At 45.7% G+C, this 15,522-nt stretch overlaps 1 protein-coding gene across 11 annotated transcripts in view; it reads left to right on the top strand.

The window, feature by feature from the left end:
• Positions 1–15,522, top strand: part of SYTL3 (synaptotagmin like 3) — a 141,530-nt gene that overhangs the window by 44,273 nt on the left and 81,735 nt on the right. For 10 of the 11 annotated variants that reach the window (XM_033234916.1, XM_033234911.1, XM_033234915.1 and 7 more), the window contains 2 exons: positions 11,549–11,600; positions 12,662–12,731. In XM_033234916.1, the coding sequence (XP_033090807.1) occupies positions 11,549–11,600; positions 12,662–12,731 (122 nt within the window). Of the gene's footprint in view, positions 1–11,542; positions 11,601–12,661; positions 12,732–15,522 lie in introns of those variants that run through there. The other variant, XM_033234920.1, reaches the window with a different exon arrangement.

Below are 15,522 nucleotides of genomic sequence, written 5' to 3'. Positions count from 1 at the left end.
AAAAATTTGTATAGACTTTTGTTTCATTTCATTTTACTTTTTTTTTTTTTTTTGAGACGGCGTCTCATTTTGTCACCTAACCTGGAGCACAATGGTGGGATCTTGGCTCACTGCAGCCTCAAGTTCCTGGGCTCAAGCAATTCTCCCACCTCAGCCCCCCAAGTAGCTGGGGCCACAGGCATGCACCACCACGCCCGGCTAATTTATTTTGTTTTGTTTTGTTTTGTTCTGCTGAGATGGAGTCTCACTCTGTCACCCAGGCTGGAGTGCAGTGGTGCGATCTCAGCTCACTGCAACCTCTGCCTCCCTTCAAGAGATTCTCCTACCTCAGCCTCCCGAGTAATGGAGATTACAGGTGCATGCCACCACACACAGCTGATTTTTGCATTTTTAGTAGAGACGGGGTTTCACCATGTTGGCCAAGCTGGTCTCAAACTCCTGACCTCAAATGATCCACCTATGCATCAGCCTTCAAAAGTGCTGGGATTGCGGGTGTGCCACTGCATCCAGCCTTTCTTTCTTTCTTCTTTTTTTTTTAGAGACAGGGTTTTGCCATGTTGCCCAGGCTGGTCTTGAGCTCCTGAGCTCAAGTGATCCACCTGCCTTGGCCTCCCAGATTGCTAAGATTGTAGGCATGAGCCACTGCACCTGGCCTGCTTTTATTTTAAAAGAAAAGTGGATCCTATTCTTGAATATTTGGTTACTACTCTCCTTAAGAGGAAAGATAAACACATCACCACTAAAAGGAGTGTGTGCCTTGAAAGTGTTTTCCCAGAAGATTGGATTGCTTGTCATGTCCCTGAGATGTTTTTAGATGGGTCCATTTAAACTAAGTAGAGCCAAGACTATCAGATTTTATGATTCATGTGATAAGACCTTACCCTTCAAAGTTTTGCTTTCTCCCTGTGTTTCTATATAATAATCTTCCTGAAACAGGTTCTTGATTTTATTCATTTTTTTCTTTTTTTTTTTTTTTTTTGACATGAGGTTTCACTCTGTTACCCAGGCTGGAGTGCAGTAGCGTGATACTGGCTCGCTGCAGCCTCTGCCTCCTAGGATCAAGCAATCCTCCCTCTCAGCCTCCCAAGTAACTGGGACCACAGGCGCGCACCACCACGCCCGGCTAGTTTTTGTATTTTTAGTAGAGACAGGGTTTTGCCATATTGCCTAGGCTGGTCCTGAACTCCTGGGCTCAAGTGATTTGCCCACCTCAGCCTCCCAAAGTGCTGGTATTACAGGCGTGAGTCACTGCACCTGGCTGATTTTATTCATTTTTGATTTCATGATGCCTTTGGCTTTGCACATAGTAGCAACTCAAAAATTGAATTGATTAGAAGGTCCAAGTCACTTTGAATACATGAATTTAACCTAGACATTTTTTGTATCTCAAGTATCTTAACTGGATGACTGGAGTTCCCCGATGCTTTCTGGGCACCTGCGTTCCTTCCAGGACTGCTTCTTTTGTCTCTGTGTCTCCTGATGTCCTCTGAGCCCTGTCCGTCACTCCTTGATAATGAGGTCACTTTAGGCAGCCTACTTCTTGGTCCTGAATTGTCATGACTACCCTACTACTTACTTGCTTCGTAGGGTTTTCATTCACTGTTTTACGAATGGAGGAAGAACCATGATTAGGTGGGCTGGTAATCAGGTTCGTCAATATTTCATTTTACTAAATATACTCCCTGCTGTTTTGGGAGTTGGCAAACAATAGCCTGCAAGCGAAATCTGGCCCATCACCTGCTTTTGTAAATAAAGTTTTATTGGAACACGGCCGTATTCACTCATTCTCATATCTGTGGCTGCTTTTGCAACAGGTAGTTGCAACAGAGACCTTATGGCTGGCAAAGCCTGAAATTTTCTACCAAAAAATTTACAGAAAAAGTTTGCTGACCTCTACTCTGGATGATCAGTTGATAAAATACGACAACGTTTTCATGACCATCATTATTTTTCTTATTTCAGTGAACAGCATGGAAACCAAGGTGAAGTAATTGAACTGAAGGGATTTCTGAATGAACGATTCATGTGCTCATATGTTTAGACAAAATTACTCCTTAGGGTAGTTTTTAGGGAGTAATTTGCTGCTGTTAAATTGCCTCTTCATATGAATAATATTTTAAAAGAGCAGATACATATATACTTAAATAGGAAATAACTTTGAATTTAAGAACTTCATGTTCATTTTTTAAATTGGCAAAATATGCGCAATATAAAATTTGCCATTTTAGTCATTTTTAAACATTAAGTTCATTGGCATAAAGTATATTTGCATTGTTGTGCAAACATCACCACCATCTGTTTCTAGAGCTTTTTCATCCTGCTGTATTGAAACCTTGTACCCATTAAACAATAACTCTCTATCCTCCCCTTCCCCTACTGTTCTTACATTCTGTCTTTATGAATTTGACTACTCTAGGTACCACATATAAGTGGAATCATCATGTATTTGTTCTTTTGTGTCTGGCTTATTTCACTTAGCAAAATGTCCTCAGGGTTCATTCATGTTGTAGAGCATGTATCAGAATTTCTTTCGTTTTTGTGGATGAATAATATTCTGTGCCATGGATATGCCATGCTTTGTTTATGCATTCATCCGCTGGTGGACGTTCGGGTTGTTTCCACCTCTTGACCATTGTGAATAATGCTGCCGGCAACGTTGGTGTACAAATATTTATTAGAGTTCCTGCTTTAAATTCTTTTGTGTTTATACTCAGAAGTGGAATTACTGAATCGAATGGTAATTCTATGTTTAATTTATTGAGGAACTGCCGTGGAATTTTCAGCATCTGCTGCCCCATTTTATTATACTTCCCCACTAGCAATGCACAAGGGTTCCAATTTTTTCACATCCACACTAACACTTATTTTATTAATACTTTTTTTTTTTTTTTTTTTTTTTTGAGACGGAATCTCACTCTGTTGCCAGGCTGGAGTGCAGTGGTATGATCTCGGCTCCCTGCAATTTCCACCTCCCGGGTTCAAATGATTCCCCTGTCTCAGCCTCCCGAGTAGCTGGGATTACAGGCACGTACCACCCTGCCTGACTAATTTTTTTTTGTATTTTAGTAGAGATGGGGTTTCACCATGTTGGCCAGGATGGTCTCCATCTCCTGACCTCATGACCCGCCTGCCTCAGCCTCCCAAAATGCTGGGATTACAGGCGCGAGCCACTGCACCTGCCCAACACTTGTTTTTATAACACTTATTTTATATTTTCTTAAGAGTGGCCACCCTAATGGGTGTGAAATGGTATCTTGTTGTGGCGTTGATTTGCATTTCCCTAATAATTAGTGATGTTGAACATCTTTTCATGTGCTTATTGGCCATTTGTATATCATCTTTGGAGAAACGTCTATTCAAGTCCTTTGCCTATTTTTGAATTGGATTGTTTTATTTGTTTCTTAAAAAAAAAGAGAGCAAAGTTGGAGGACTCACGCTTCCAGATCTCAAAACTTACTACAAAGCTACAGTAACCAAAACAGTGTGGTACTGATATAAAGACAGACATATAGATCAATGGAATAGAATAGACAGCCTAGAAATAAAGCCATGCACATATGGTCAAATGATTTTTGAGAAGGGTGCTAAGACCATCCAATAGGGAAAGGATAGTCTTTTCAACAAATGGCATTGGGAAAACTGGATATCCATATATAAAAGAAAAAAGTTGGCTTACTTCACTTAGCAAGTGCTAAGTGAAATCAGGTAAGCCAGACCCTTACCTCATAACATATATAAAAATTAACCCAAAATGCATCAAAGACCCAAATGTAAGAGCTCTTGTTTTCTTATAATAAAATGGGGAAGCTGAGCATGGTGGCTAACACTTATAATCCCAACACTTTGGGAGGTCTAGGTGGGTGGATTGCTTGACCCCCAGGAGTTTGAGACCAGCCTAGGCAACATAGTGAAACCCTGTCTCTACAAAAAAAAAAAAAAAAAAAAAAAAAAAAGAAAGAAAAGAAACAAAAAAAAAAAAGAAAAAATTAGCCAAGCATGGTGGTCCACACCTGTGGTCCCAGCTACTTGGGAGGCTGAGGTGGGAGGATTGTTTGAACCTATAGTGAGCCAAGATTGCGCCACTGCACTCCAGCCTGGGTGATGGAGCAAAGACCCTGTCTCAGATCAGTCAATCAATAGGGGGAAAGATTCACAACATTGGATCTGGTATTGATTTCTTAGCTATGACAGCAAAGGCACAGGGAACAAAATAAAAAATAGAGAAATTGGACATCATCAAAATGAAAAACTTTTGTGCATCAAAGGACACTGTTAACAAAATTAAAAGGTAAGCGACAGAACGAGAGAAAATACTTTCAGATCATATATCCGATAAGAGATTAACATCTAGAATATATAAAGAGCTCCTAGCGCCTATATTCTTTTTTTTTTTTTTTTTTTTTAGAGAAAATCCAAAGGATGCTGAAAAGCAGTTTAGACCTTCTTGCCCCAGGTACTCACCAAATCTGAACCAGTCACCCTCGGCCTTGAGTGTATGTCAGTGGAAGACTTACTGCTCAGAAATGTCTGCCTGATAGGCCGTGGGTAGCTTCTTTAAAGGGAAAAGGTATTGTTCTCTCCTGTCACTAAGCAGAAGAGTAATGTCTGGTGGCAGAAGGATGCCGGATGGGGGATGTTTCATGCCCACAGGATTGTAAATCTTCTGTTAGTAATCGTTGCTCCCTGGAAGGCACTGGTTGCTGATTCACAGTCCTGTACTGTGTCTTCTTTTGTCCTGGGATAGTGGCTTGGAGCCAGTGCTATCTTAGCTCAAATTTTCCTAAGGACTAAAATATGCTTAAAATGGCTCTGGGCTGGGCGTGGTGGCTCACCACTGTCTGTAATCTCATCACTTTGGAAGGCAGAGGCGGGCAGATCACTTGAGGTCAGGAGTTCGAGACCAGTCTGGCCAGCATGGTAAAATCCCGTCTCTACTAAAAATACAAAAATTAGCTGGACGTGGTGGTGGGTACCTGTAATCCAGCTACACAGAAGGCTGAGCAGGAGAATTGCTTGAACACAGGAGGCAGAGGCTGCAGTGAGCCAAGATCGTGCCACTGCACTCTAGCCAGGGTGACAGAGTAAGACTCTGTCTCAAAAAAAAAAAAAATAAAGTTCTGGACTCCTGCTCTAAAACCATTTGTGACTGGATATCATGATTCTTTACAAGCTGAGGGATTTTTTTTTAGTTGAAACTTTTAGAGAGATTTTCCATTTTGAATATGTGAGCTACAGATTGGTTTAAAATTGTATTGCGCCAGGGACCTTTTCTCCCCATTAAAGAAAAAAGTTCTCAAACACAATGCAGTTGTCCAACACCCACTCCAACCCCTGGTTTTGCTCACCTTTCTCTAGCATTTGGAGAAAACTCAAACTTCAGTGTAGGTCAGCCCTCAGGACTGTGACTTACGGTGGCACAGGTCGGACACTGCACAAGGGAGCCACTTGTATAAGGGGGTATTGTTCAAATACCCCTTCTATTGTGTATTGATTGTGATGATTGTTTGTCAGATACAGCAAAGTGTATTGTTCTAACAAGATCCATATATTACAACAAACTTCCTGGGGGTGGGCATACGGCCTCTTGAAGAAGGCGCACATTTGCCCAGTTCCCATGGAGGCTCCGTGTAGATAGCCCCACTTGTGCTTTGCTTTGGTGGCACTTGGAACTCCAGGGTATAGTTTCTTGCACAGGATGTTATTCCCACTCCACGGGCACCAGCAGAGAGGTGGCCAGGGGAAGGCCACCTTTCCCCTGACTGCCTGTCTATAGCACCGCAGTGTGACCCATGCCGTGTGGGTGTGCGTGACCTTCCGCACACAGGGCGGCTGTGGGGCCTTTCAGTGGAGGAGGGGATTTGCTGATCCTGCTTTGACAGAGGCCTAACCGCACTGACGATGCAGTTCAGGACGTGAGAACCCTCAGCTAGCTACGAGCAACACGACTTCCAGCTACGAGCAACACGACTTGGCGGGCTGATGGAGTCGCTGTGCGACATTCCAGGGAGTCTGCCCTGTGTCCTCTTTCCCCGTGAACCGAGTCACCCGGGAGAGAAGAGTTGGAGCAACAGGGCCCGCATCTGCTGCAGGAATTGCAGCCCAGGGCGCTGGCATGGTTGGGGGTTAGCGTCCTCAACTGACACCATGGCAGAGCCCAGTTTGAGATGGTCATCCATGTATAGGGATTTGTATCAGTAGCTGAAATAAGTTGCATCATCCCTATTATTTCTAGGCTGAGAAATGGATGCATAGATTGATAATGACTTATCATAGACATGCCAGCTTCAGGGGCAGGACTGGTTTTTGAGCCACACGTGGCGGCTCTTGACTGTCCGCTGCCTCAATCTGTAGTTTGTGTGAATCCTCACAACACTCTGAGCCCTGCTGTGGGTAGAGTTGTGACTCACTTGTTCTTTTTTATTATTATTATTTATTTTTTAAAAATTGGGCCAGGCGTGGTAGCTCACGCTTGTAATCGCGGCACTTTGGGAGGCCGAGGTGGGAGGATCACTTCAGTTCAGGAGTTCAAGACCACCTTGGCCAAATAGTGAAACTCTATCTCTACGAAAAATATAAAAATAAGCCAGGCAAGGTGGCGTGCACCTGTTATCCCAGCTACTCGGGAGCCTGGGGTAGGAGAATTGCTTGAATTCGGGCAGCGAAGGTTGCAGTGAACTGGGATTGGGCCAGTGTACTCCAGCCTGTGTGACAGAGTGAGATTCTGTATCAAAAAAAGGAATAATAAAATAAATAGGCTGGGTGCAGTGGCTCACGCCTGCAATCCCAGCACTTTGGGAGGCCGAGGTGGGTGGATCACCTGAGGTCAGAAGTTCAGGAGCAGCCTGACAAACATGGAGAAACCCCTTCTCTACTGAGATATACAAAATTAGCCAGGCGTGGTGGTGCCTGCCTGTAATCCCAACTACTCGGGAGGCTGAGGCAGGAGAATCGCTTGAACCTGGGAGGCAGAGGTTGTGGTGAGCTGAGATCGCGCCATTGCACTCCAGCCTGGGCGGCAAGAGCAAAACTCTGTCTCAAAAATAAATAAATATTTTGTTGTAATCCTGGCTTCTGTTTCAGCCTCCTGAGTAGCTGGATGGGAGGATCACTACGGGCACATGCCACCATGGCCAGCTCATTTTAAAATTTTTTCATAGAGAAAAAATTAGCCAGGCGTGGTAACTCATGCCTGTAATCTCAGCTACTTGGGAGGCTGAGGCAGGAAGAATCGCTTGAACCCGGGAGGCGGAGGTTGCAGTGAACCAACATCGTGCTATTGTACTCCAGCCTGGGCAAAAAGAGTGAAACTGTGTCTCAAAAACAAACAAAACAAAATAAAACAAATTTGTAGGACATAGTCTCACTGAGTGACCCAGGCTGGTCTCAAACTCCTAGCCTCGAGTAGTCCCTTCTGCCTCCTGGAGGAGGCTGAGGTGGGAGGATCGCCTGAGCCCTAGAGTGAGAGGCTACAGTGAGCTATGATCACAGCACTGCACTCCAGCCTGAGTGACGAAGTAAAACCCTGTCTCAAAAACAACAGACAGGAAAAAAAAAAAAAAAAGTTACTGAGCTTTCTGGGACGTGGTTGTTGGTTTCCATGTGGTTGTTCTCCCCCTGGCTTTGTATCAGGAAAATGTTCAAACAGAAGCAAAGCAGTGACCCCGTGTCTGTACAGCCCCCGGCTATCCCCGTTTTGATCTTGTCCCCACCCTAAGTTATTTTGTACCCTTTCTGACTTTCTGCAGGCTTTTTAGGCAAGTTGTGGTACAAAATCCAGCTTTGTCACTTGTAGACGTTGTGACTTGGACCCATGACACCATATCCCTGAGCCTCGCTTTTCATTTGTAAAATTGGGGGCCGGGCACGGTGGCTTGCGCCTGAAATCCCAGCACCGAGGCAGGCAGATCACGAGGTCAGGAGATCGAGACCATCCTGGCTAACATGGTGAAACCCTGTCTCTACTAAAAATACAAAAAATTAGCCAGGCGTGGTGGCATGTGCCTGTAATCCCAGCTACTTGGGAGGCTGAGGCAAGAGACTCACTTGAACCCAGGAGGCGGAGGTTGCAGTGAGCTGATATTGCGCCACTGCACTCCAGCCTGGGCGACAGAGCAAGACTCTGTCTCAAAAAAAAAAAAAAAAATTGGGATGACACCTGCCAACTACCTGAGCAGCAAATGTGTGCAAAATGCTCTACGCCGTGCCTGGCAGATGCGGCTGCCAACCAGCCGGGTGCCTGAGACAAGCCCTGGCAGCCTCAGACCTGGGCCCTGGCCCACAGCTGTTCCTGTCCCTGGCAAAGACGGGTATCCTTGCTAAAGTCACTCGTCAGCCATACTGGGCAGGGTGGTGGGGGCCCTTGATCTAAAAAAACCTGCCTCTCAAGGGATGTCTGTCTGTGAGTATCTCACAGCTCCTTGCGCAAATGTTGACATGTTAACAAGAAGTCAAAATTCAGGGCCCTTTAAGGAAGCTTCTAGGAAGAAACAACTGAGGAATCAAAGAGAAGAAGTGAAATGACAGTCAACAGTGGGCTGGTAAAAGCCACGTAGGGCAAAGCTGCTCCAGCTTCCTTGAGTACTCACATCTGCTGGGGTCTTGGCGCTCTGCAGGCCGGAGCCGGCCTGGGGCTCTATGTCTCTAGCAACCCTGCCCTGCCAAGAGCCACAGCCCACAACTGGGGCAGTGAGGGCAGGGGGCAGACTGGGACCGGCGGGTCCCCCTGCATGCTTTTATAGGTCCTGTGAGCTGAGTGGGTTTTACATCACCATTATTATTATTATTATTATTATTATTATTTTGAGATGGAGTCTCGTTCTGTCTCCCAGGCTGGAGTGCAGTGGTGTAATCTTGGCTCACTGCAACCTCTGCCTCTTGAGTTCAAGCGATCCTCCCATTTCAGCCTCCCCAGTAGCTGCGATTACAAGCGTGTGCCCCTACGCCCGACTAGGCTAATTTTTGTATTTTTAGTAGAGACGAGGTTTTACCATGTTGGCCAGGCTGGTCTCGAACTCCTGGCCTCAAGTGATCCACCTGCCTCAGCCTCCCAAAGTGCTGGGATTACAGATGTGAGCCACCACACCTGACCGGGTTTTACAATTTTAGGTGGTTAAAAAAAATCAAAAGAATAATCTTTGTGACACATTCAAATTTCAGTGCCCATGAAGTTTCGTGGGAACGGGCACCCCTGCCCTTTATTACTGTCTGTGGCTGCTGTCACAGGGCCAAACTGAGCAGCCGTGACGGGCCCCTCCCCGGGGCCAGGAGAGCGCAATGTTCCCTCTCCAGCCTTGACCCAGGCCCCGCCTGTGCCCTGCGTCGCTGCAGGGGGCAGCAGAGAGCCACACGCACGCCCGGGCCGTGCAGGAGCCACAGCAGGGACGCGGGGGATTTGCGTCCCGGGCTGTAGCGGAAGTTTCCTAGCTGGGGTCTGAGATGTGGACCTGGGGTAGAACTGCCTGTGGGGGAGAGCAGGAGGAGACGGGGTGGGGGTGACAGTAATCGTGCAGGCAGGGCCGGCCTCATCCGGGTAGGCAGGGCAATAAGGGACAATTTGTTTGCTGGAGTGAAAGGGCAAGACCTGCAGGCGGGCGGGGGGAGGGTGACCCCACAGGGTGGGGCACCCCGAAGGCCACGTGGGCCTGGACTTCAGGCCGCGCCATAGGAAGTCACTGAAGGGCTCCAGGCGGTAGCTTGATAGCCTCGGAGAAGAGGGATGTGGCTTTTTGGTGACTGTGCCTCAGGACGCTGTTGCTACAACCAGGGACAGAGTGACAGTGAGGGCTGAAAGGCAACATAGGGCAGGAGGGACCAGGGGCAGGGTGACAGCGAGGGCTGTAAGGCCACGGAGGACCGGAGGGACCCAGGGCAGGGTGACAGTGAGGGCTGTAAGGTCACATAGAGCAGCGGGGGGCAGGGGGTCGCCTGGGAGCAGGGTGACAGGTGAAGTCTGGAAGGTCACGTAGAGCAGAGGGACTCGCAGCAGGGTGACAGGGCTGTAAGGTCAGGTAGAGTGGGGGAGCCTGGGGACAGGGTGACAGATGAGGGTTATAAGGTCACGTAGGGCATGGGGGACCTGGGGACAGGGTGATAGTGATGGCTGTAAGGCCACATGGGGCAGGGGGACAGGGGGACCCAGAGACAGGAGCGCCCTGTGGTATATCGCGGCCCACAGACTGCTCTGCGCTGGTTGTCTCCCAGGTCTGTGCTTGCCCCAGGACGGGCAGGAAGAGCAGTGTGGCTGTTTTTCTTCTTGCTTGCATTGCCAGCACACTGCAGTCAGGCTGTCTCTTTTTTTGCTTGGACCTGGATGTTTTCTCTTAAGGGTGCTCCTGCAGGTGCCAGCTTTCGTCCATGACCAGCTGGTCCTACTAGTTGAGTGCTCGGACTTCAGGCAAGGCTGTGTTGTACCTTTTCGTTGTGTCTTAAGTATTTCTTAATGGGGAGGGGAAGGGTCACAGGTGCCTGATAGAAGTGAAAGCCAAATGTCCCCCCGATGAACCCCAGAATGTGCACACAGGCAGGTGGCCTCGGAACTTCAGCCATTATTTCAAACACTCCTGCACTTCCTGTGGCTAGCCTTGGCTAAGGTCCCCAACCTCAGGGCTGCCTTCTTCCTTTGAGGCTTGGGGCTTGGTGTTGAGAGCTTAACATCAGATGCTATTTGCCCTCCCAAAGACCAGCCCATCTGATTTTCTCACTGTCTGTGTCCTTCAGTGCGTCTTATGGAAGTGATGTTTCTGTATGTAAATGGTTTTTTGGAATGGCTAAAATCCCCCAAGCACACGGCACAGGAGCTGGACTGCCTCCCAGGCTGGCAGGCCTGGTGTTCTGGTCTGTGTGTTGGGCAGAGTGGAGCCCTCTGGGAACCTCCTTTGGCAGGAGAATGCTGCTTCCCAGCCCCCTCCTGGGGGAGGACTGACCTCTTCCTATGCATTTGGCCCGGAAACACTGTGTTCACAGAACTGGGAACATGCTGAGTTTTATTTCTGGGCTCTTAACACATCATAAAAACCTCTTTTCTTGAAACAAAAAGAGTACTATATCAGACTGAGTCTTATTAGGAAATTATTAGCCTCTATAACTAGAAATAAGTAGATTACAGTTTTTAAAAGATTAATTTAATCTTCATCACAAGGCAAGTTTAGGGGAATCGATTCATTCCTTTATGAAATGTTTCCAAAGGATGAATGGAAGATTTAGAAAATCTAATCCAATATCAACTTTTAATAAAAGTAGTCATTCCCAACAATTATGGTTTCATAATGTGTGTGTGTGTTTAAACGACAGCTTTAGGGGAGTTTAATTTCCATAACATCAAATGTATCTTTTCAGCGTACAGTGTAATGATTTTGAGTAAATTTACAAAGTTTTACAACCATCTCCACACTCTAATTCTGGAACATTTCTACCATCTCCAAATGATCTCTTACTTTTTAATCACCAGAAATGATACTAGAGAAAATAATTGTAATCTATTATTTTCTGTATTTACATCAGCTAAGTGCTATTCTTAATAATAAACGCCCTCTATGGATATCTCTTGCAGGCAAACATGAGACAGTTGGAGGGCAGCTCTTGCAATCTTATCAGAAGCTGAGGTGAGTGTTACAAAGGACAGACCGTCCCAGGCCCTCCGGGGCAGGAGCGCAGAGGACACTCTGCAAGAACTTATAGGTCTCTTGACTTTCACATGTCACTGCTTTGGAATGTAACTCTTTTTTTTTTTTTTTTTTTCTTTTAAAGATAAAGTTCCTGAAAAAGATTAAAGCAGAGATGTTTCCAGATTCTCATGAGAAACCTTCTAGCTAGCATAGTATTTTCTCACTAAACATTCAACTCTACTTCTTAAATTCTCCTGAAATGTTATAAGGAAACTAAATATTATGTTTAATTGCACATTAAGTGAAATTCTAAAGCAAGCATTTGTTTTGATTAATTATGCCTATCTCTAACACCTTATGCAGTGCCTAGCATGTTAAGAGATATTGGTGGAATAAACATTGATAGAATTGAATAATGGCCTGAGATGTGAACTTCTTTGCATGAAATTCTAAAAACTGAGCAGTCACGAAGCCGGCCATAATTCACACACCTGATTACACTCAATTTATTAATTTATTAAAATGTTTCTGAAAGCTGCCCACCAGCTGCTATTTTGTTGGGTCCATGGTGGAATTTTCCAGTATCAAGACCTTTTCATTTTTTCCCTCCTCTATTCTTTCCCATTTCTTTTAGCACAAGCTTCCAGTTTGCTTCGTGGTTGATTCTCACATCCACAACATTTTTGGCGCTTCTGCTGGTGTGGTTTGTGCTAAGAGCACACGGGAGTGCAGATGGGAGCCAGGGGTTTCCCCACAGCCAGGTGGTGGGTCCAGGCCGGAGCACCCAGGCCGTTTCAGGACACATGACTGAGCAGAACGGACTACCCAGATTTTAGGCAGCATCACCCTCATATAGATACCAGGAAATCATGCCCTTCATAGAGCAGCAGGTCCAAGCAGAGCTACTGGCTATTTTTCCAAAAAGTGAGGCAGTTATTAAAAAAAAAAAAAAGGCGGAGAACTAGAATTATAGAATAATGGCACATTTTGTGTATTTGTAAAACTAATGACTTGCATAGTTCACAACCCATTTCTTATTCCTGTATTTTCCTTGGCAGCAAAATTTCTGTGGTTCCTCCTACTCCACCTCCTGTCAGTGAGAGCCAGTGCAGCCACAGTCCTGGCAGGGTAACGTATCCATTCTGGGCACTTCTCTAGTAGGGGTTAGGGGATAGAAGGAGAGGAAGCAGGGGAGCTTTTGAGACTGAGGCTGGGCAGAGAACCTCCCAGCAAAGGGATTTGACTGTGCCTGGAGTGGGTCACAAAACGGGGTGGGGAGTGAGGGCCCTTAAGGCTGGGCAGAGCTTCTCTCCTCATTCTGGTCGTGGGACCCTCTGTGTCATCAGTGACCCCTTCTGCCTGCACCCAAGGTCTCTTTACTCTTGGCATGGCATCGGCCCTCTTCCCCAACTCTGCTCTGTGCTGGGCGTGTGTGTAGAGTCTCTGGGGTCTAGGGGAAATAAGATTGGTTACAGGTGTGTGAGAGTGGGAGTGTCTCTTTTGAGTGTGTGCAGGCTCTAATGTACAGTGGACCAGCACCATTTCTGTCCAAAGAAATTAGCTGTATCATCTTGGGGCAGTTACCTGGGTTTCCCACCGGAGAGGTGGAAATAATTTTACAGGTGCTGCTTGACTCACGATGGGGTTATGTCCCAGTACACCCATAGTAAATTGAAAATATTGTAAGTCAAAAATGTATTTAGCTAGGCGCGGTGGCTCACACCAGCATTTTGTGGGTGGCTCACACCAGCACTTTGGTGGGTCACTTGAGGCTAGGAATTTGAGACCAGCCTGGCCAACATGGGAAACCCTGTCTCTACTAAAAATACAAAAAGTAGCTGGGCATGGTGGCAGGTACCTGTAGTCCCAGCTACTTTGGAGGCTGAGGCAGGAGAATTGCTTGAGCCTCAGAAGTGGAGGTTGCAGTGAGCCAAGTGCCACTGCCCTCCAGCCTGGGCAACAGAGCAAGACTCCATCTCACACAAAAAAATTGTATTTAATACACACCTAACCTACTAAACATCATAGCATAGCATAGCCTGCCTTAAATGTGCTCTGAAGGCTTGCGTTAGCCTACAGTTGGGCAGAATCATTTAATACAAAACCTATCTAATAATAATAAAAATGTTACTAGTAATACAAAATAGAAAAGATCAAAATGCAAATTATGGTTTCCACTGAATATATATTACTTTCACACCATCATCAAATCAGAAAATTGTAAGTCAAACCATCGTAAGTCGGGGAGCGTCTGTATTTGTCTGGCTTGCCTCCCATGGCTGTTGTGAGAAATTAACAAAATAATGTCTGTGTTGGTGCTTGGAAAACTGTCAAGTGCCATAAATATATTGTCTTGGTTATCTTCATTATTCTATAAATTAAAGGCAGCAGGTATATATGGGAGAATACAGGAGCTGATCATAATCCCAGAAGGCATAGTTCTGGGTGCCATCATCCTGAATGCTGGAATCCTGAAAGATCAAAATCCCAAAAATATAATTCTAGAAAATCTAAAAATTATTTTGAAGAAATGTATTTAAAATTTTTAAAGGGGGGCCGGGCACGGTGGCTCACGCCTATAGTCCCAGCACTGTGGGAGGCCGAGGCGGGTGGATCACAAGGTCAGGAGATCCGAGACCATCCTGGCTAACACGGTGAAACCCCGTCTCTACTGAAAATACAAAACATAGCTGGGCCTGTTGGCAGGCGCCTGTAGTCCCAGCTACTTGGGAGGCTGAGGCAGGAGAATGGCGTGAACTTAAGAGGCAGAGTTTGCAGTGAGCTGAGATTGTGCCACTGCACTCCAGCCTGGGTGACAGAGGAAGACTCTGTCTGGAAAAAAAAAAATTTAAAGGGGATTTGAGAAACATATAAAAACATGGCAACAGCCTGGGCAACATAGCAAGACCCCATCTCTACAAAAAATTTAAAAACTAGCTGAGTGTGGTAGCACATGCCTGTAGGCTCAGCTACTCAGGAGGCTGAGGGAGGAGGATCCCTTGAGCCCAGGAGGCCAAGGCTGCGTTGCACCACTGCATTCCAGCCTGGGCAACACAGTGAGACTGTCTCTAAACAAACAAACTAAAAACAAAAACCGTGACAGGACACTTCATTGGCCACTTTACACAAGAAATAGGGCAAAAATAGCATGCATATTTTTACAAGCATAGACACTCACATATACTAATGACAGTCACGTGGGTATAACAATTATGAACAGCTGAACTGTATTCATAAAGAAATACATCAGAAAGGGAAGTGTAGAAATGCATATTAAACTGTGGCCTGTATTGTGTGCATCCAGCTTTGTAACTGAAATGTTGTCATGAACAACAATATTTTTCAGTCATTTGATGAGATGGATCAAAATGGGTCACCATTGCATATGCAGTCACCCAAGCAACTGAGATCTCAAGAAATTTTATCTTTTGCAAATACAGATGTATAAAAAGGAGATCTCTTCACTTAGGAAATATCAACATTTTTATGTACACCTCAAAGTCATGGTGTGATGACGTACTTCAAAGCATGGAGTCAATTAAAAAAAAAAAGTGCATAACACAAATTAAAACTCTCTAAAAGTCTCTGCAGTTTTTACCTCCAGCATGGGAAATGATGAACTACATAGCATAGCAAACTGCTGTGTGTGAAGGGGCAGAGCTCATACACAACTAAACTAAATAATTTGGAAGGGGAGATTTCTTGTAGTTTTTTGCTTGTGTTTTTACTTCTAAGATCTGTGAAACACTTGCTGCACTTGTATTGAGAGAGTGGTTGTGGTCTAAGCATTTTTTTTTTTTTTTTTGAGACGGAGTTTCACTCCTGTTGCCCAGGCTAGAGTGCAATGGTGTGATCTTGGCTCATCACAACCCCTACCTCCCGGGTTCAAGCAATTCTCCTGCCTCAACCTCCTGAGTAG

Source organism: Trachypithecus francoisi, unplaced genomic scaffold (assembly GCF_009764315.1).
Source record: "Trachypithecus francoisi isolate TF-2019V2 unplaced genomic scaffold, Tfra_2.0 Lachesis_group15, whole genome shotgun sequence".
NCBI classification, from domain to species: domain Eukaryota; kingdom Metazoa; phylum Chordata; class Mammalia; order Primates; family Cercopithecidae; genus Trachypithecus; species Trachypithecus francoisi.
Note: the sequence above shows the minus strand (reverse complement) of the source record. Positions and strands in the feature narration are given on the sequence as shown.